General features: G+C 31.4%; 1 protein-coding gene across 6 annotated transcripts in view; it reads right to left on the reverse strand.

Annotated features, from left to right (window-relative positions):
* tkv (serine/threonine receptor kinase thickveins) overlaps nucleotides 1-23,327 on the reverse strand; it is a 305,330-nt gene that overhangs the window by 34,285 nt on the left and 247,718 nt on the right. For 2 of the 6 annotated variants that reach the window (XM_076408448.1, XM_076408397.1), the window contains exon 2: nucleotides 2,124-2,171. The exons of the other annotated variants lie outside the window; for them this stretch is intronic. In XM_076408448.1, the coding sequence (XP_076264563.1) occupies nucleotides 2,124-2,157 (34 nt within the window). In that variant the 5' untranslated portion in view covers nucleotides 2,158-2,171. The remainder of the gene's footprint in view (nucleotides 1-2,123; nucleotides 2,172-23,327) is intronic. 6 annotated transcript variants of the gene reach the window in all.

Below are 23,327 nucleotides of genomic sequence, written 5' to 3' on the forward strand. Positions count from 1 at the left end.
AGAATTAAGAATTAACCATTCTACATTACTTCCAATGCCACTATCATTATGTAACTAGTAACACCGGAGACGCGCAGATGCATCATTTGCTTCTATGGGCCTTTTCCGTGTATAAGTTTTGTCGAGTTTCACTAGTCTTGAAAAGTCCACTCATCCGTCACCTGTGTAGATACTATAAAAAGCATTTTGAAAATGATCATATAATTGATGCCTCTCATACTAAATATAACTTTTATAAGATCACGTACAGCATCATGTTTTAAGTTGTTTTGTGTTTCATCATGGTGCTTTAATAAGGTTCATCGATAGATTGTTGTCTTGATAATCCAAAGTTGAAAAATGAAAGAAAAAATTAAGATCATATTTAGGAGTTAATTTAATGTTTAAAAGTTCTGATGAAGGTTACGTTCAATAATGCCAAATTTCCAACGAAAATGTGAAATATCAATGCCAAGACTGGAAATATAAATAAGAATCCTTGTAGTTTCATGAGGTAAGATGAATAATATAGTCTTTTTTTTTAATAAAAAAAAATACTGATCGATTTTACAAGAATATGGTTAGTGATATCATTTAATAATTCTACTGAAAATCCTGAGGTAAAATTAACGCAAACCATACATTATTCACATTTCAACTACTACTTCTTGTACTTGTAGTAACAAAAGTCATTATGATTTTGTTACTACAAGTTTAAAGAAACGTGTTACATTCGAATAATGTATGTTTCAACCGTTTGTATTATTTCACTATACGATAACATAATTGAAAAACAAAATAGTATACTTGACCTTCCACGGATCGCAGTTTTATCTCTAAAATGTATATGTACGTGTAAATTTATGGTGTAATTAAAATTGTTCTCCTATCTTTTAAGTTATTAAATAATATTTGAAATGCTTATCTTTTAAGAGAGATATTGTTTCTGTAGGCATAAATATTTACAAACAGCCATATTTTGACTTCAAAACTATTTAAATCTTTAATTGTGTTTATTTGCATAATAAATAACATATTTTGGGGCAATATACTATAAAATACTATAGTCCCAATTTACTAGGTTGTTAGGTAAGTTCATGAAAATGAAATAGAAGTTAAAAAATATATATAAATCCATTGTAAAAATTAAAATTAATTAACGTCTTCAACGATTTTTCCTTCGATTAGTGAATTTCATCATTCTCTGGCTGTTTTCTGGAAAGCCCACAAATACCTTGTAAGAAAATTGTTACAACATTCGCTTGATGAAAATCGTTTTCTACGAAAAATTTTAGGCGTAAGAGTGTGAGTGAACACATTTCGTTATTTACTTATTTTAAAGATTATTTTATACTTTGTGTGAGCTTCAAAAAGTTACAATAAATAACTTGAATTTATTATTTTGTAAGATTAGCGGTAACTCAGGATGAAGTTGCATTCAAATGTGTTTGTTTTATCGTTATCTATCGTTAGTAAATGCGAAGCTATGCTTACTAGGTTTCTAAAATTTGTCAAGTGAATTTAATTTTATCATTAATATTAACAAAAATATGGCATCCATTTTTCGGTACTACTCTTAAGTAACAGATGGTAGTATACCCATTTATTTATTTATTTACCCCAGTTCTTTAAACAATTTAGTGCTATCATACTATCTACCAGGTACAATAAATAGAATATTTCCTTGAATATTTAGGATATAAAGTTTTTAAGCTAATAAGGATACTATAGTTGAACAATGTCAATATTTGATATCAAATACATCTTGGTATACAGGTATAAATGTCATATCAAATTCAACATTGTCTCAACAAATTTTTCTTCAATTATGTAATCATGACAAAGGGATTAACCAAATTTCGGTGAATTATGTGTCTAATTATGTCGTCGCCGGGTTTTGTAATAGTCTGGACATCATCTGGTCAAGTGGAAAAACGTCATGTTTTCATCGATAGCAAATTTAAAATCGAAGTCTACAAAATATAAAATATCTTGAAAGATATGTTGTTTAAGAACAATTTGAGATGTGATCAATCCTATTGAGGATATATCCATGAGAATATTTAGTATATATAAAAACCTGAGGAATGTTTCTTTGTTGTTCCTCAGGTATATTAATATTTTTATTTTAAGGAGTTCCTTACCATCTTCATGCATTTTGTGACTTTTTAACTGCATTCGATAGTACTAACCTGAAAAATAAAAAAATATATAATCACTAAATATATGCAAGATCCAATATATAAGAATATATTTATTTAATAATTGAACCAAACGTGCTTTTAAGTGTCGGTTTTAGAATTTTTGAGTAACGATATTATCATAAAACAAGAATAAACGTGTTCGTCATAACGAAAATGAAGGTTAAATAATGAAATACCATATAAGCCTGTATATACTTTATTTTTATTTGAATAAATATACGTGGATATTTCTGTTCAAAATATCTACGCATTATTTTGCATCGAAAATCAATGAAATTTAAATATTTATTGAGAGAACGTCCATTGATGTCTAAACAAATAGTTACGAATGATCATCTTCCTGTTTCAACTGAATTATTCTCAAACAAGTCTGTTCAATACCAAATCATTGGACGCATCATTTGTGCAGTTCAATTGTTCTACAACTTGAACTCGAAAATTTTATCGGTTATCGTACATTTTCAGATCAACAATATAATTAATAAAAAGCAAACATTTTATAAGAACTGAATTTATTGGCCATTATTTTTGATACTCTAATATAAATTATTTAAGCTATTTTGTTGACCTATGTTTCAAATTTGATTCTTTAAAATGATGAATATATTTGACCTGATTGTATTCAAAGAATATCGTAATAAATAAAAACAGAAACTAGATTTGCATCAATGATCGGGTTTAAATTTATTTTCATCAATATTATCAGTGGTACTGTGTGCAGTCAGGACAAATAAAAAGAGGATTGGTTACCGAGGTCATCAAGTTAATATAAGCGTACAGGTATTTAAATTTTTTTTTTTTTGGGTTTTAAATGAGTTATATATCGAAATGAAGTTTTAAAACAGGAACTGCGACGTAATGTCGGGCATACTAAAACCAAAATAGCATAACTTAAATGAACAGGCTCCGACGAACAATCGGTTCGAATCACTAGACAGCAAAAAGGAAGTGAAGGTAGTAAAGACAAAATAAAAAGCCATTTATATATCAAGTTACCCAAAAATAATGACGGTGAAGTTATCGCAAACTCCTAGTCAACTGTACCTGAAGAAATGCTACATATGGTAGGACGTATTTTAAAGGTTTTTTAGAGAATTTGTTATTTGAAGTTATAAAAATATAGATATTGCAACTTGCATTTAATCTTATAGTTTTTCATGCATTTTCAATATAATTGAGAAGAATACTAATTTTGAAAAAAGTCAACTGAAAAGTTCCCGGCCTTACACATAGATGGCGATACTAGAATTACATCCATAAAATTAAATATTTAGAATGGAAGAACTAAGCAAGAGATCTACTAACACATTTTATTTTTATTTTATTATTTTTATCAATACTATTCAATAACTGAATCAATTCTTAGGTAGCAGAGCGTAGAAAATAGATAATGTTATCTAACGCACACAATCCTTCATAACTAACCTACATTAACCAAGATGAAAATAGCAATAAATAAACATTATACTTGTCGCATAACAAAGCACCCACAAAACAAATTCATACTCATATATTTCAATCCTGATTTATCTACAATTCATAAATTATATCGTTTTCATATTTATACGCTATAAATTTAGCTCTTTCCCGCTTCGTTCTTTGCGAAGTATTCGCAAACTGGCGATAACATCCTAAATAATTCCAGTTTGTAAGATGTCTAGTGTGTTATTCACACAGATACAACTTTTGGTCTTGTACAGAGATATAGTAAAATAACTGACATTAAAAATTAAAATTTGATTGAACAATTTCAATATTTCATTTATTCATTTGCAAATTATATTTTAAGGAACTTAATTGTTCTAAAGCTATTTTAGTCTTTAGGTTACTGAGGTACTTTATAATAGAGTTTTGTTTCCTCGAACTGATCCATTACAAAATATTTGTAAATCTGGACATTCGAAATGTATATGGTATATGAAAATATATGATATAATATATATGTATGACATAAAAATGATCAAATAAATTGAAAAATTGGGGTGTCAGTAGTACCGAAGTTTATAAAATAAAAAGAAAAAGACAAAAAAGCATAAGAAAAATTGCTAATCTAAATAAGGATTCTTGTTGATTTTGTCCTGAATGTTAGTATTAGTAACCGGTGAGACTGTTAAGAAAAAACTGTCTTTTTTATATTTGTGGTTAAAATCATGATGATTTATCGTTTGAATAAATAATACTACTAAGTATGAACTATACTAGCAAGATTATATGTATGTCGGCTTGGTGGCGCAGTGGTAAAGGCGATGGGACGGTCCTCCTACTGTTGCGATAGCCGCGGGTTCGAATCCTGCTGGGGCATGGTCGTAAATTTGTGTTTGTGATTGTTTAAAATTTGTGAATGTTCTAGGCAAGAGTGTAAAATCCGACAAGGAAAATGATCCCAGTCACGCCAGTAACCAGGCTGGGTAAGACCGGATGTCTTCTGGGATGATTTCTAAAGTTGGTCACTTGCCAGTCTGTAGGCTTAATGCAGTCCAGATAAACTCATAGTTGGTAAAAGGAGACTTTAAAATATATTTAAAAAAAAGATAATATGTATAAAACCACTTTGATGCACCATTTTTAATTATACTGCAATAATAACATAGTAATAGTAATGTATTATACGGCAACAAAAATTCTAGAATAAATTGCTTTTAACCTGTTATTCTATTTCATTCAAACACTTGAGAGGCAGATACCCGCGGTGCCTCCTTTGTATGTCAATGCATATTTACTATGCGTGGCGCCAAACAATATCTGCTTTATTTCTAACTATTTATTTATCTCATTCTAATAAACAAGTTTCTTTTTTCAAGAAAAGTGGCAACAAAAATAATCTAGAGAACATATTAATAAAACATTATTTTCTTATGTGTGACTTAGTTATTATGCACAGGTATAGTTTGATAAAAATATTAGTAGACATTTTAATATAAACATAGGATTATCCTTGAGTTATTGGTTCCTTGCATGTATTTTGATCAGTTATATCTCTTGGTAACTGTTAAATTAGATTTGGACATTTCTCAACATTAAATAAGTTTTCCATTTGGTAATATACGAGTTATTTATTATTGTATACAAACCGGAGGACCAAAAATGTTAGAAGGAAATAAATTGCAAAACTTATTAAACTCAAAGAACTTTCGAACTGCGTATCTTACGAATAAACTGTTTGCAGACGTTAAATGTGAGGGACTATGTGGAGCTACCATACGAGTTGCTCGAACTGAACCTGTTTGTAATCAGGGGATTTGTGGTTACAGAAAAAGTTGTGAACAATACTTTGAAACTATACTCATGCTGCTGCTCCATCAGGTGTTTTCGCAAGCTTTGTTCCAACCATTAGTTCTCGAATATCAGATCTGACAAATATTCCTTGATTTTTGCGCATGATCAAGACTATTGCACAGATACAAAAAAAAAGGAGTAAAACTTCGTGAATCCAAATTGCACCCCAATAGACCAATAATCTGTAATAAATACGTAAATCAAGTTATATTTCGAAATTAAATACAATTAATTTATTTTTCAACCTTTATATCGCCACAAATTTTCATTTGATTTGATATTGGCCAAAACTGTATGCGTTGTGTCATAGCATTCTTTAATTTGTACTGCGTGAGCAATCGAAATGGATGGTGTCTCAACAATCTCATTCATTTCAATTATATGGTGTTATTCACCACATCAATTAAACCTTTCATATCACAGCAGAAGCTTTTTAAAGAACGACAACATAAAATTGCGCGTGATTTCAATTTCTGTATATAGTGACTTGTGTTTTAAAGTTCTTAAGATTTTTTTGCCTGTCTGGTCGAATTGGCAATGGATTACTGTCCGCACATGAAACTGGCTTCGACACTGATGATACGTCAGCATATTTATGTTGTGTTATTTTTTTGCACTTATATCGATGATAATCATCGAGCAAAATTAGCAATCATCTATATGATTTTTTATGTTTTCTCTACAATGATGGCACAGAAAATAAAAAATATAGATTTTCACCAAGTGACCACTTGTACAGTTTTATTCTGCACGCATTACAAATCAAATCAGTACCCAGGCTTGTCAGTGCTTAGCACAGCAAAGCCAAAATATAGCAAATACGCATCATAATTTGTCCATGTTTATTGAGTTTATTAGTTTTTAAGACAACGTCGTATGCTGACAGTCGTTATAAGAGCGCAGTGCTGCCACCACTTAAAAATTAAAACCAATCTTGACACACGGATTGAAGGTCTAAGATCGGGCCATCAAAAAGTTGATCCAAATTTGTAAATTTGTGTTATTAGAATATTTTCCATCATTTTTTACAATTTTTACCGATTATATTGCGAGCATTCAAGCTATTCAACTCCTAGGCTACCTGTAAGACTTTTAGGAATCTGTTCTATAATGTTTGTAAATTGGGGAATCATTCAGGGAACCCGGGAAGCCCGGATAATACACGACACTGGCGAAATAACAATTAATCCCTGGTTTTAATATAAAGGAGAAATTATGATACTTATGCGAGAGCAACTAAAATTTGAAGAAATATCACAATACATTAAAAAAATATAGTTTCATATACAATTAAATATCGTGAACGAAAAATACATTTAAAAATAGATAGAATATTTTAAAAATTACAGACCATTAAATCAGAAAATATTGTAACAAGAAGCGCGACAGTTATTTTGCAGGAATACCAATCACGAAATGACAAAAAGTATACCGCGGCGGCCTGCTTGTGCTGATCGATCGGATCGAATCAGCGTCCGCAACATACTTTGAACCATTTAATAGCGTTTCCTTTAAACACATCACAGCGATCGCTTTCAAAGAAATCTATTAATCTGGGCTGGACAAGTTGGGTGAGTGGATCGTTCGGCCGAGGCAAGACGGAATTTTATGATGCGGTGCATGGAAAAATCAAAATCTGGCGCAGCTGCGTTCACAGGTGTGTCTCGAGCCGATCTGCATAGGTATCGGAATGCAGAAACGAATTTGTGCGCTTCTACGAAAACGCATACGCACCTAGCGGATAAAGATTTATCGTGAATAGAAATAATTATTCATTAGTAGCTATTACATTCGAATTAAACGATACGTAAAAGTTGTATAAATTATCCTTAATGACATGTATTAGAAAATATGGGCGATAGAATATTTTGCACGCATTGTATGGTGTTTTAAATATCCGAACATGGATATCTGTAATATAAAGAGAAATAATTTCAAAATTTCACAGCACTGTGCGCAAAATTAAAATGACAAGAACATATCTTAATAGATTAAGATATAATTATGGTATTTAATGAATAATAAATCTTTAGTTCAGATTACATAACATTATTAGGTTTGAACTTACATTTTACTTGTTTATTATGTTGCTATAAGTATATAAGTATGATAAACTGTTTAAAGATTTTAAATTAAAATGTAAATTTTTAAAACTTAAGTTCCTCTCCTTCACTTTTAATATAGAGCATTTAGGCGAAAAGTCAAAGTCTAGAACTAGAAATATACCACAGAATGATACGAGACTATTTCATAGAAAAGTCGCCAAAAACCAACTATTACAGCTATTTGAATACATATCAAACTTTTATAAATAATATTTCTGAATTAATGTTTAGAGCTGAGGGAGATGATTATGGCAACGGTTAATAAACTGCTACACAAAAATTATATTTTCAGGTGAATCTGTATTAATTAGGTGTCCTCTTTGTAACTGTAAATTGGAGATTATTTGTATTGTGGAAATTGAATTTTATTCTTCTTAGGTCAATTACATTCAATGTTTCTTTTAACTTTAAAGTAAGTTTTATTTAATTTTAATTTGGGATATAGATATTGATGTATTTATTCCACATTCGTCTTGCTTGTGTATTGATGTACTTGCAAAACAATAGTAATACATTAATTATGGAGATTGAAGCGGTGATTAAGACTAAATGTTCAACAAAATATAAATCTGGACTAAAAAAAGTTCAAAAACGAAATCAAAAGCATAGGTCAAGAGCGTTTTATTAATATCTGGACTATACAGCTCCGGAAACGTATGCGAGCTTTCTTAATTACCAAACGGTATACAGTAAATTGTGCGAGATGACACTACGGTAGCAGAATGGGAATGGACGGTCCTTTTATGAACTTTTTATTGATTGGGAACTAATGGTACTCCTGTTTCTCGATGTATTTGGTTGTTTCTGACATACGATGAGACGTTCAAAATCATTGTTAAAATCTCAACAAGGATTTTAACGCAGACTGGCAGTTTGCTAGATCTACATAAAAGAGAAAATAGTACCAAAACCCTTGTAATAACACAAAGTTATGCTAGATTTCATCTGATCATCGTACACAATAAAATAAAGGCCAAGGTATGTAATTTTATTTGTAGCCATAACATTGCAACTTTTAGAACTAGTAGATTGGTTTCCGTAAAGTGTTGACAGTGGAGTATTATCGCTTGGGTTTTTTGTGGATTCATTTCACAAAGCACATTATTAGATATTGATTTCTTTTTGCAAGTATGACAAATGGCGTCTATGCATGTTTTGATGTACTAAAATCCGTTGAACATGTGATATTAAAAATGACACATATTAAGATAAGATTAATTAACAGTCCTGAGTCATTAACAATATATTTGCCTAAAAGTATATTTGAGCATACTTTGTTTATATCTAGAAATTATTTTATTATTTCATTTATCATTTTGAAACATTCTGTTTGTAGTTTCATATTGTAGTAACGTAACACCAGAGGAAATATTTACTTTTTCTTGGTAATTCCATCAAGTTTTATTTCATAATTAAGACTGAGTGCACGTCTATATGATCATTAAAAATAATAAAAATGTTAAATTTAATTAAAACGAAAAATATTATTACTAGAAAAAACAGTTATATTGTTGTTATAATTAGATTGAAATATATATATAAGTGTGGTTATTTGAATAAAAAAACTATGATAAATAGTTTTCAAATGACTTGTCTGGTCGAAATTCCAATAAATCGATATAAATTATAATTAAATTATAAAGTAAAACTTCCCGCAAATGCGATTTACTTGGTACAAATTCAACGCACTAAAAGAAAAATTGTTGTTAACACTTTATATCTATATAAGATATATACTCTAGGGCCGATTACTTAACAAGACCTTCATCACTCAGGAAATCAAGAGAATCGTAGAGACTTGAGGAAAGGGTCCATTACCATGTGTATATCTCATGGTTACGAGAGTAAAGAGTTACTTAAACGAGTATTGAATTATCGATCCTGTGTAGTGATGTATAGTGAGATGCAGGTATTAGAAAAATAAATAGTATTAACACATACACCTTATTAACCTAGAGAACCGATGGGTCCTTCTAGATATATATATATATATATATATATATATATATATATATATATATATATATATATATATATATATATATATATATATATATATATATATATATATGTTGGATGTTTTCATTCTTTTAGTGCGGGAAGTTTTACTTTTTAAAACTTGTGCTATATGTATTGAAGCCAAGAACCATCAGACATCTAGCAGCTTTTCAATTCTTCTAAAAACAACCAAAAAATGAGTCGATTTGTGGGTGACAAATGGGTCGTAAATAGCTTGAAAGGTGGGAAAAGGTAGCGGCTATTGATTGACAATACATTGCACCGATTTTTCACAATAAAGCTAAAAATAAAATAAAAATTTTAAAACTAATTTATAGATTCGATATAACAACAATTTAATGATCATTGGAGCATTAATTAATTAACTTTTAACGTTAAAATTAAGATAAACTGAGAGAAGAAGTTCATTTATATTCAGCATAAATTTTCACGAAGGACTGCCAGTCACATTCGTATCGAAATAAAACGACGGGGCCGGTCCTGTCTAATTGCAATTCAAATTCTGATTAACACATTCGTCGAGTCCGGATACGTTACGGCCATTTACGAGAAAGCATGAATGACAAATTATTTATTCGAGCCGAACATCTGTACGGTGTTGCTTGGGATTTTATGTTTTCGATTTTATATTACAGATGGAAATAAACAACAGGAAATCGCCTACAAAACTATCGAATCAGGGGGTTGATAAGGCTTTGCATGTCGCAATACGAACTCTCCTTCGAGTACGTAGGCTCACCAGTCAGTGTTTAATAATGTATAAAAAACATTTCTCCAGGCAGATTTAAAGCTGATAGATAGATAGATAATATATAATTTAGATTTAATGATTTATAATTATCGAAGATTGTTGATGTAAGATTTGTGATGATGTTTTTACTCAAAATATAGAACTTCATTGATTTAGATATAATTATTTTGGTTAGATATCCAAATATATCTCATAAGGCTTCTAAACTAAGTCAGATCTCTTTTTATCCTACTTTCTAACTGACCTACCTCTTCTCTCAGAACTCACATCGTTTTTGGTTGTCTTATAGTCATTTAATGAACATAGATTGCTCATTAATCCAATTGTGAGTTCTGGTCTCGCAAAGTTAGCAACACTGCCCTGTACTATACATCAAACTGCCAAGTACCTTATCAATTGTCACTATCATTCTTAAAGTGTCATTGTTCCTTTATTAGTATGAATGTCATTATGAATCCACATGTATGTTTTGCAATGGCGACAATGAAGTGAATGCTGTAATACATTTGAATTTCAATTTGAGCATTTAGCTGTTACCTAATTCGTAACTAAAAGAGAGCTTAGAAAAAATATAAGAAGTTTTTAATCACTTGATTCAGTCACCTTAAATAAATGGATTGTTGTTGGCGTCACTTTACTTAAAAATGTGTTGTTACAAGAAAGATTACAAAGATGATAGGCAAATAATACAAAAATCTTGCAATTCATGCCTTAGAGCAAATTACAAAAATATTTTTAACAAAAAAAACTGTGGCGACATACGCGGACAACACAGCAATGCTGAGGTCCCACTTCATCAATGTAACTTTATGGATTTTTTTCTTTTGTGTATACTATAATAACATTCACATGCTATTATAGTATCATCCCATGAAGATCCAGTCACAGCATCAATAAACCTACAAACCCACCTGCAGCAAATACAATTATGGTTGAAGACATGACGCATTAAAGCGAATGAAACAAAATCTACGAATGTAACGTTTACCCTGCGTAGAAGAATTACCCACCAGTGAATATCAATCATCGTCAACCCCCCCAAGCAGAGCATGTTAAATATCTTGGTATGCACTTAGATCGACACCTAACCTGGAAGAAGCACATACTCTCTAAACGGAAACAACTCGGACTTAAATTGTATCAAATGTATTGGCTCATTGGATGCAAATCCAAGTTATCATTATCATTGGTTATCAAGATGATGATGATGATCAAGATTGATGCTCCGTACTATTTTCAAACAACGCGATATTCCTCTAGAACCTATAACGGTATTTTATTTTATTATTTATTTTATTTTTATGTTTTGGTATATTTAAAAATATGCTGTTCATGAAAGCAAATTCTACTTTTATTGGCCAATAGTTTAATTGGTTATGGAGGTTACTTGTTGGCTGTGCTTAGTATTCTGCTTAGCACCTATTTTGGCTTGTGTTCGCGGTGTAGATACCTGCACCTAATCTTATATGCTTCCCGTTGGATGTCCAGGTAGGTCTTAGGACGTTAACTCTGTCATCGATAAGTTGTATATTATATCTAATGCTGCATTTTTACTTGGTACTTGGTTGGTTGCTTGGTGGTTTTTTTATTTGATGTATTGGAATATGAACTCTTTGTTATCAGTGACTAAATAACACAATAGTAACTTACATTATAAGTAAAAATATAATATCTAATCTGAGTTTTATCACTGAACTGTTTTAATTCTATGGATTATTGATATCGCCAATATTCGATGGAAGATCGTATGATGATAGATGTTTTTACTTAGATTAAGATTTGTGATTGTCCTAGGCAAGGGCGCAAAATCCTAGCAGAAAAATGATCGCAGTCACGCCAGTAACCAGGCTGGGTAAGACCGGATGTCTTCTGGGGTGATTTCTAAGTTAGTTACTCGCCAGTCGGTAGGCTTAATGCCGAGGACCGTGGTTGGAAGCCCACGCTAAACTGTAGGTCTAGTCCAAAAAACCCTCCTTGGTAAAAAGAATTCAAAATATAAAAAAAGAAAATGACAAAAAAAACTATTGCTAAAAATTAGGTACTATTTCAATGATATAACTATATCATATTTACTCGATGGAAAATAAATTGATATCAAATATGTAATTCTTGATCGGTTTTGATGTGAATATCCAACTGAAAATCATAAATATTCATCATAATCACAACTCTAACTTTAATTTTGGTAAGAATTTTGTAATTACTTTCGTTTAACGCAATCGTAGACCTTCAGATGTATTTTGGAATGGTAAATTTTGTTTAACTATTTAGAAAGTTCTACCTACTGCCTGAATTCTATTTATATTATATGAAATACTAAATTAAGTATAAATTAGACATATCCTAGTTGGTTAACATTAGAGTGATGTGACCACGTGTACTAGGCACATATCGTTAGTTTATAATATATCGCGACTCCTTACATGGTATTGATAATGATCTATATATAACATTAAACGTAAAAAATGATTTAGCCTTAGACATAAATCTCATTCGAACAATGCACCGGGCAGTTTGTTTGCGATTATTAGTAGTGGACGTATTGTTGACATAGCAGCACGCCGTTACAATAGCCTAGTTGTGACAACTGGGGACCAGTTGGTTCGAGATAACCTAGTTGTGCAAAACACCGAATCGAAACACATATTTTTACAATTACTCCCACTGAAAAGGATATACAGATAGCACAGAACATGAACACGTGTTTGTGCGTAATAATTTTATTATGGCCATTCTATCGGAAATGTATCGGTTATCTCGAATTAAATTGTTGGCTTATTCTATATTAAATTAAATTAAGCGACTTATAATTGAACAAAAATAAATTTAGTAACTTTTTAAAGAAGTGGAAGATGAATATTACTTATTATTAACTTTTCCGGAACCGTCCTACAAAAATTACGTTTTAAACTGTGTTTTTTTTTCTTGTTCCAGAATGACCAGCTAGAACCAATGGTCTTTTGCTGATGTCGCTTTGGGTTCGGCATTGTGAAGTGTTTTGCGGGCGACAGAGACCCTATGTTACGACTGGGATTGTCGTGGTTCGTTATCTACAGAGATTTGTTGGTCGGTAGGGATTTTATCAAGATGTTGTCGTGTCCTAAGACGCTTAGGGAGAAACTTACCCTGAGCATGTTCGTGAAACTCTTCATGAACGGGATGCCTGATTCGAGGTGAGTGTTAACGTTCCTCATAAACCATGGGGCATTGAGTAACGGGCGGACTTTCTTGGATTGGAACACTTGAAGTAGTACAAGTTGTCTCCCAGAGACGTACCTGTACCACAGCTGTACTCTGAAGAGGCAGACTAGACGGACTAGCATTTTATAAAGAGACACTTTTTGGCGGATTGGGAGTTTATTTTTTCAGCAGAGGAGTGGGAAGAGTAGACTGTATATGCCATTGTCTTTACAGATAGCGGTTTGTATCTGGGCTAACCATTGGAACCTGCGGTCGAACTGGAGACCGAGGTATGATACCTTCTTACGAGATACGAGAGTACAAGTTCCGTGCGGACAATCGAAGGTATCTTCACGTAATTAATTTTTTTTTTCGTTTTTCGTCGCAAAATTTCAACTAAAATCAATAATTAGTTTAAAAATGGACTTGGAATGGCCAACAGATCTATTTCTAGACTCAAATCTATGGATTTATTATTAAATTTCAACAAAGATGTATCTTTTATAAAACCATCATAAAAAACATGTTACACAATTCATGAAGAGAAAGCAACTTAAATAAAAATATTAGTTTGTTTTGTGAATACGATGGATGATAATTAAAATCATACCATTTTATAGAAGTAATGGGTTTTACTTTCGAATGATGACTTAATTTACAAATATTTTTCAATATACATATGTTTTAATGTAAATTTGGAAAAATAGCGTACAATAATTACATCTTGTTTGTAATGATTAAGCTGAAGTTAATAAACTAATTCTGCTTTTAGGATTTGTCCAATTATGATCGAGCAAAACATAAGTTGATATTTCTTAGTGATGTAGTTGAGTGATGAAATCGATTTCTTTTTTTCAAGCAATGGAAAATTAGAAAACAAGGAACCGGAAACGTAAACCAAATCAAACTATTATATCATCTAAAATTACATTCAATGTGCTCTAGCCATACATTTTGAAAAACGGCTAATTTATTATAAAAGCAGACACGATAACTAATTTAATCACATGTCCAAAATTCTATGATCTGCCATATTTAGGCATTAACACTTGATCATAACAATGTTACATCATCTGGTTGCATATCATTTCCATTTTTATAATATCCGAAACTGATTATAGTTATGTATTTCTTTCGATGAACAATTTAACCACTCCCAGAAAGATGTGAAAAAATTGCGTAAATATTGCAAATAATACACAGAAACCTATCTATCCAAAATAGCAGTGAAATGAACGAACTATAATGTTAAAATAAATGATATTTTTGAACATTTTTGATTTATTTGCAGTATCTTATTTGCATTAGAATGTTGTTATATATGATAGTTGTACCGTACTGTAGCTTTTTTAACACATTTCAACTAGAAGTCGAACAATAGGAGAATTAAGAGGTGGACACTTATTTGTTTAGTTTGAACTACAAAAATTCAACAAAAGATAATAAAATTCGCGACTAATATTACAGAAAAAACAGGACATGCACTAATTATCATATATTGGCTTTTATATCGGCCATTAATGAATTAAAACAACGGGTAGACCGATAAGAAATCTCTTATTGTGTCACCGCTTTATAAAAAGCAGTTTTGAAAATTAACGATAAGATAGTTGCGGACGTTTGTTAGTAATAAAGACCGGAATGGGGAGTTTTTTTTCCGTCAAAAACATTTCAAAGCTGGGGCCACTAAACGTGTAGAAATGTTAAATTTCACGAACGCCCAGCCAGCCACTCGGGTTTCATATCAAGATTCCATATGCCAGGCCCATCCTCCCTAACTCTCTTTCATACGTATCTCATTCCCGATCTTGTTCTGGGTTGACCATGGGCGCACTTATTTTTCTTAGACCATTTCGATAGAGAACTTTCAGCCTAAAATAAATAAAAATTACGACATAATTTTTTAAAAACATTACATTTTTAAAATAGTCGAAAAGATATTGAAAGTTATTCTGCTTTTTACCACCCACAGATTTTTCACTCAGGCCTGGTGTAATGAAAATGCTTATGATGACTGATATAGTGCACTAATATTGTGTCTGTTGGTTATGTCATCTAATTTCTGAGGTTTTTGAAAATTCAAGCTTTGCTGCAACCATTTCATTACATTATTCTTATTCAAATCATCGTTCATGGTAATCTGTTGCTTTTTTGGTAGTATATAGATTCCGCATAGAAAACAATATTCTTTAATGCTTTGATGGCTTTAGATGATCGATTAGATGAAATTTTTATTATTTAGAAATATATAATGGAATCATATTTAACTAATATAATGGATGAGGTAAAAGATCAATTTCGGCCTCAAATGTTTTGACTTTACAGGATGCTGAATGTTGAATGAAAAATCACTTTATCCTGCTAGCTTGTATTGTTGGAGCCTTTATTTCAATCTAAGCCTGACAAAATGATTTTTTGATAGCAGTTTTTGCAGCGAAAGTACTTTTTTGTGGATTCAATTAATCTAACTAAATCAAAAGAATAAGATGAACCAACAAATACAGTGCATGAATATGCCTGGAGATATTCCACAATGCGAAGCGGTGTTATAACTCTAGAAATATGAAGTAGTTTTGTTTTTAATTAAGTATGTTACAATACTACAGTCGTTACTTTTCAATACATTACTTTAATACCCACAAATGATACTGAAATTGTTGAACTAAGATCTCCTAACATCATCTAACGATCTAAATTAGTATTTAGAAATAATGAACGGCAAAATGATTAAAAACATTACACAATAACAACAATTGTACAATGCGGATCTGCGTATATGCACATTATCAATAATTACACTATAACAAATAACCTTTTATGATTATTTTTTCAACATTTACGGCAACGCGTATATTTATTATTGGTAATGTATTTTTAATGGCCCAATTAATATTTGTAAAACTGTTCAAGCAATCTTGCCAAGATAATAATACAATTATTTATTTAAAAAAATCAGAGTCTTAACCAGTTACCGACCTACTTAACTGATTCAACGATTAGCTGGAGAGAAATTTTGATGCCCAGGGATTTACAATTAGATTTTTTTATTTGTTTCGGAGATAGTTCGGTTGGTCACGCCGCTGTCTTGAATTCGTAATACACGGTCAGTCTTAAAAACTGTTGAATACCTGTGGCGCCTTGTGTCTGGCCTCTCGCCTGGTACCACTACTGAATAAAAGAACGATTATAGGCCGGGGTACGGACACAAAGAGGGTACTGTACGAATATGTGACGGGACGGGCTGTATGGGGGTGTTAACCGAGATCCTTGTCTCGCTGTCAAAATGGTCTATCTAGAGTTTTTCTGGTTCCTTTCGGTAAAAGTCTACTTTCTGGAGTTTAAACAGAACACGCTCTAAAATATTCCAAAGTTATTACGTCAAACGTTATTAAAATATTTTATGTAAAACAAAAAGCAATTTTATGTCGCGCTATGTCAGACGGTGCCGCTGTTTTTGTTAGGTCTTATTATAAGATTATAGTGCTACTGGTTTTTTTCGACTGGAGGATCGAGCGAACCATTTAGTGAAGCCGACAGATTCGGTTAAAGTTGGTTATCGGACACAGTGATCTTTCTGTTTTGTCTATCTGTCTATTCTTAAATATATTTTTGCATGTTTGCTAAATCCTACTGGATACATACGTAACAAATGGGTGAAAAAGTTCTCGGTCTGCCATATTGTAGTACCCACCTATTTTCAAGAAATAGGTCATAAAGATCATAATTTGTTTAATATGGAATATTGTCTATAATTACGTTATTTTTTTTATAATATATAGTAGTGCTTGTAGTTGTTCTGTATTTTTTAGCTCTGTGCCTAAATAGTGACCTTAGTAATAGTGAAAAGTAATATAAAATAATAGTAATAGTGAAACAAAATTCAAGAAAAAGTGTCAGAAAAAAATCATCGCAATAAATTGATCTGTTTTGAAAACTGTTCCATTTACTCATCAGAAGTTGAAATGAAATCTGTTGCCGACGAACGTACAATGTTTTTGCAAAAGCTCAATCCTATGTATTATATATATATATATATATATATATATATATATATATATATATATATATATATATCTAGAAGGACCCATCTCTAGGTTAATAAGGTGTATGTGTTAATACTATTTATTTTTCTAGTACCTGCATCTCACTATACATCACTACACAGGATCAAACGCTTTGATTATTGTGAGTCTGTCCTTAGTTTTCTGAGTATTCTGTTCTTGGTGTTATTCATAGATAATTCGATACTCGTTTAAGTAACTCTTTACTCTCGTAACCATGAGATGTACATATGGTAATGGACCCTTTCCTCAAGTCTCTACGATTCTCTTGATTTCCTGAGTGATGAAAGTCTTGTTAAGTAATCAGTCCTAGAGTATCTAGATGCACATACATACTTTTTGTATCTAAATGCATATATGTTTTTTAAGATTTTGTTCTGGAAAATCTTTATAATATTTACATTGGTTTTTGCGGAACATCCTTCTAATTGAATCCTTAGGTCCATATGGGTTTTAATACTTGCTTGTATAATAGTAATTTAACCTGTACTGATAACTGTCTTAATTACCTTTCAATTAGCCAATATATTTTTCTATATTTTAAGTTTTATGAATAATATCATACCTATTTGGTAATTAATATAATAAGTTATATCATGTTTTATAATTGTTAGTGGTTCAACGATTATGATAATTATTATGCACATGACATGTAGAAAATCACTATATTAAATCTGTATTAGATTGGATGGTAGTAAACGTTTTAGTCCACACACTTCATTGTTATTACTCACAATGAACTGATTAGCAAATCCATTGGAGTGTACTGACAATACTTTGAATTGCTTAACACCAATGCTTTAAATTATACTCGTTATGATTTTTAGAGCGATATCGCGATGTATCTTCATTAGAAACGTAGTACGGAGTATCATCTATAGCACGCGACATTGTTTTGGTTTTGTAGATCTAAATCTTGTGTCCGACAAACGAATACATTTGGTTTGCTTTAACTCCAAGTTGTTTTGGTTTAGTAACTGTGTGCTTATGACAATATTTTATAGACATGATCATATTTTAGAGACATGGTTTTGTTTATATGTTGTTACGAATTATTTGATAATGTAAATTTTATTTTATTCTTATTTAGTAACGAGTATTTCTTGAGATTTATTTCATCAATATAAACTTCTTGATTTTTTCCTAGGTCGTTTTTATTCACATAGCTAGTCGGGGTTGAAATCCATGATTAAAATATTATCGAATTGTCTTAGATGTAGATGATACTGATATTAAATTGAATTTGAAGTTGTGTAGTGACATTGAAATGTTCAAAGACTAATTTATAAGCAATACAGCCGCCGATTGAACAAATTTTTCCGTTGTTTAAAAGACAATGATTTATTATTATTAGAACAATAGTTTTATTAGGCCCTGTCATTATTAATCTATTAATATGTATTTCATTATGTATGTATACACATTATATTATATATAAAACTATATTAGTGTTCTTTCTTTAAAAAATAATATAGAACAATATAAATTACAACGTTTCAGCCTAATTATAATCATTATCAGGGCTAAAAATTAACTTTAAAAGATTTACACATGGTGTTACTGTGTATTAAATCGCATCGGGTAACTCACTTACAGGCTTCACTTTTCAGTATGTGTCCAAGTAAAATCCAAGGTGTTGAAGATGACTGAATTTGTAAGGAGTAAATAGCATTTGCGGGAAGTTTTACTTTTTACTTTAATTTGAATAAAACGAGACTGAAGGTCATAGGATGCTGTGTGCTTATGATGACCATGCCTCACCAATTTCAACATGTGAATACTTATTTCCACGTAACGAACAGGTGATCTTGATACCAAAACAAAGAGCATTCTGAGCAGCCAAAACAGTTTTCAAACGAGGAGTTGAAGGCATTATTCGGTGAAACCATCAATGGGGATCACTATCCACTATAACTGATGCGTTTCTGCCGGACACTGCGTGAAATAGAGACCAAGACACGACAATGTTATTCTTCAACATAACAACGCTCGACTACATACGGCAAAACAGGGGAAAATATACTTAAAAACATTAATATGGGAAGTACTACCTGACGGGTTCTCCAGACCTTGCGCTTCTTCTAAGCAGTGATCTTGTTCCAACATATGAATCGTGACCTGTCCAACGCGCTTCACTTCTTATGACGGTAGGAAAAATACCCTCAAAAGACACATCGTTCTTTCGAGATGGAATCCGTAAATTTCTCGAAAGATGGCAAAAAGTTGCTATCGATAGACAATACTTTGAATAAAATACAGTGAACTGACCTTTCACAATGAAGCTTGAAATTAAAAAAATCCTTTAAAACCAAATTAAAGGCCTAATATTATAAAATATTTTTTAAGATAAATACAAATTTTAATAATCTAAGCAGGCATACAAAAAAGGTATTTTCTGTTAAACAATTACGTTTAAACACAATGCTCGTTAATTAAGAGTTTATGAATCAATTCCACATCATAATATTTATCGTTATTTTCCAACAAACAATCCAGTAAGTTATAACGTATAATATTCGCACAACAATGCGTCGTAACTAAAACCGTTGCATAAATATCAGCAATACGGCCAATATCAATCTGATCGCTACAGAATCGGATCGAAAAATTCCGGAAATGAGAATTGACGCTGATTGATGCCTCGAAATCATTATCTAATTAACGGCCCATCGGAAAAAAATCACCCGCGAATTTATCTCTGTCGTTTTGGTCGTAATTTGTTTTTGGTACGACTAATTAGACGAAAATTATACCTATGCATATACAGTTTGGCCCGTTATTGACTCATATTAACATCTAATGGACTTATGAAACCGATAAACTGTTCTTATAATTGGCAGGGTATTTATTTAAATGGCATTGCCATTAACTCGTCAAAACAGAGACGCAATTAGCGAGTAAAAAAAGAAACTTTGATCGTAGTATTTAGGATAGGTTATTTTTATGCGAATACATAATATTATGTAAACTAACAATTGAATGTTTTACTATAACAAGGTTTTTCTTCAGTTGGAGGTCGTAACATATTTTAAAAATTATGCCACACCACCGCATTTTCTAATTTTGAGTTTTACATTTCAAATCTTAATCCAGGAATTATTCGCCGTTTGGTTTTTTAGAAGTTTTTTTAAATATAATCTTTCAGTGTGTCAAAAGAAAATAGCACTGTTCGCAATGTTAAAAATGTTATATCCTTAGCTTCAATACACCGTAGATTATTCGAATTTTAATTAGGTTAAAATTCGATTATTGTCTATCTGGAGACAAGAGAATTAAGACATTAGTTTGTTTGAATTAAGGGGTTATCATTTTGATAAAAATACAACAAGCGACTTAATAGTTTATTTGCTTCCTTAATAATGAATAACAATTTATCCTTATGATTATCATAACGTGTTTTTATGAAACCCGAAAGAAAATAGTGTAATCTGCACTTCATGACTCACATTTTATATTGGACATTGTATCTCTTAGAATACTGTTTTAACCAACAATGTTAAAAAACGCTTAATATTCAAGTTGTTTTATAAATACTAAAAGATGCTGAAAATCTGGAATCTGAATTGTCTTGAAATTCATTGATTGCTTATGAAAAATTGATTATCATTTTAACCGTGTAACCTTCGTTGATTCTTAATATATAATATGCGAAGTAAGAGTATGCTTATGTACTGAATAACAATTGCTTTTTATGGAAAATATCTTTTCCTCGTCGGAATTGTAGTACTAAATTAAACCAGCATTTTTGGTATTGCATTGTGCAATTGTAACATGGGTTGAGGTTGGAAACCCAAAGGATGGATCAAGAGTTTGTAAATTTCTTAATAAAATAACTCAGGAACGGTACGGTTACTAAACCTAATTAACTACTAATCGGTATACTGTTGTAATCTGTGAAATTTTGCAACTGAGGAACATAGAAGGGCGGGAATGGATCGAATTACAGTATTATTTATTGATATCGGAAGTTTTATAAACTTGTCTGGTGATTGTGTTTGCAAACTCACAGACTAATGGAATGCTTCTCGATTTATTTAGTAGTTTCTGATATAGTGTGGGGCATTTAGAATCATCCAAAACATCTTATTTTGAAATATTTGCGAGAAGAAAACAGATAATACTTGAGAATCATATAGAAAAACTGACGGCACCGAGGCCCGATATATTATTTATAATATCAATTGATTAAAGATTTTGAAGAGAAAAAAACAGTGTTCTAGATACGCCATACACCCTCGTCGTGGCTTGCCGGATTTGATCCGATATGATCATCTTAGACTGCGGTCCAAATGAAGTCAAGACGTTATCAACATAAAGCACAAACTGTACTGTTTCAACTTTAACAATATCAGACTCCTGTGCAACTGCAGACTGGATGAATCTTCTATAGTCGAAAAAAGTATCACAGACTTTCACTTGTAATGGTCAGCTTTCCTAATATATTTCTGACATTCATCAGGTTCACAAAATAGCCGACAATATCAAACTTTGCCTTGGAAATTAGACCATGACGCCACATTTTGTTAAATGTCATAGTGAAGTATATTTAACAGGACTGTCCCCATGAGGTCCTTGTGTCTCGCAGATTTAATGATTTAAAAAAATAAACCTTTCAACGGTTTTTGATAATGAACTCAAAATACTCATTATATTTTGGATATTTTTGTTTCAATTGCTAAATAAATCAAGCATGCAAGCAATTCAACATTAAATATCAACACCGAACAGTAATCAACTAATTCAGTACAAAAAAAAACTGAACGCCATACAGACTGAAGTGGGATATTAGCTGTGACAACTGTAACACTATAACATTGTTGGATCAATCAGATTGTTTGCCTATGAAAAAATAAGCCTTATGAAAAGATATTTAAGAAAAATTCTAGATAATCGTTAGTTATGCCTCAAAAGAAGTTATGCTGATTTACAAACACACTTCAATCCAAGTGCTATTAAAACAAATTTAATTTGTAAATATCTTGAAATTAATCTATGCAAATCAATATTGCATAACAGTATTCATTTCACCACTTCCTACGTCGAATGGAAATGCATATGGACGTTAATTTGTTTATTCTTCTTGGGCCGTGTAGAGATTCCCATTAAATAGCAAACCTCGCGACGTCGACATCTGTTGGCGAAATACACAACTTAATTTGCATAACTACTCCTACGGTACCATATCTGGCAAAATTTTCGAACGTTTTTATCGATACGGTACGAAAAAAAAACACAATCAATTAATGGTAGCATTTCCATGTAATTCCCGTCAGTTTCTACATAATTTTAAATAAACAGTCGCTTAAAAGCCGATACATTATTAATAAATGTCGAAAAACGACTTAATAACATTTTAATATTTATTGCAAAGCCGCTTTTCAACGGCAAATTCCGTCGCTATGGCAACATATGGTTTTTACCGAGGCTTCCAATGGCCGTCTCCGTCTCTCGCGTTTCGTCGTTCCCTCTCGGGCCGTTCGTAAATTACAATTATTATTTGATTCAATGAATTTCGACGGTTGATAGTTGCATAAATTGTTTGCATCATGGCTGGAAATGCAAATTGGCCACGGTTGATATCAGTGGCTATTTTTGGATACGATTTGGATAAATCACCGAGAGAGCGTTTAAAGTCGTTATTGATCTATGGACGCATAACTGTGACATTATGTGTGAAATTAATTATACGCACAAACTCAATCTAATAAATTGCCGCTCGATCGTTCGTACACAATTTGCCGATTTATTTTCG

Source organism: Rhynchophorus ferrugineus, unplaced genomic scaffold (genome assembly GCF_030347505.1).
Source record: "Rhynchophorus ferrugineus isolate W39M unplaced genomic scaffold, kcgeb_rfMv2 rfM1, whole genome shotgun sequence".
Classification (NCBI taxonomy): Eukaryota; Metazoa; Arthropoda; class Insecta; order Coleoptera; family Curculionidae; genus Rhynchophorus; species Rhynchophorus ferrugineus.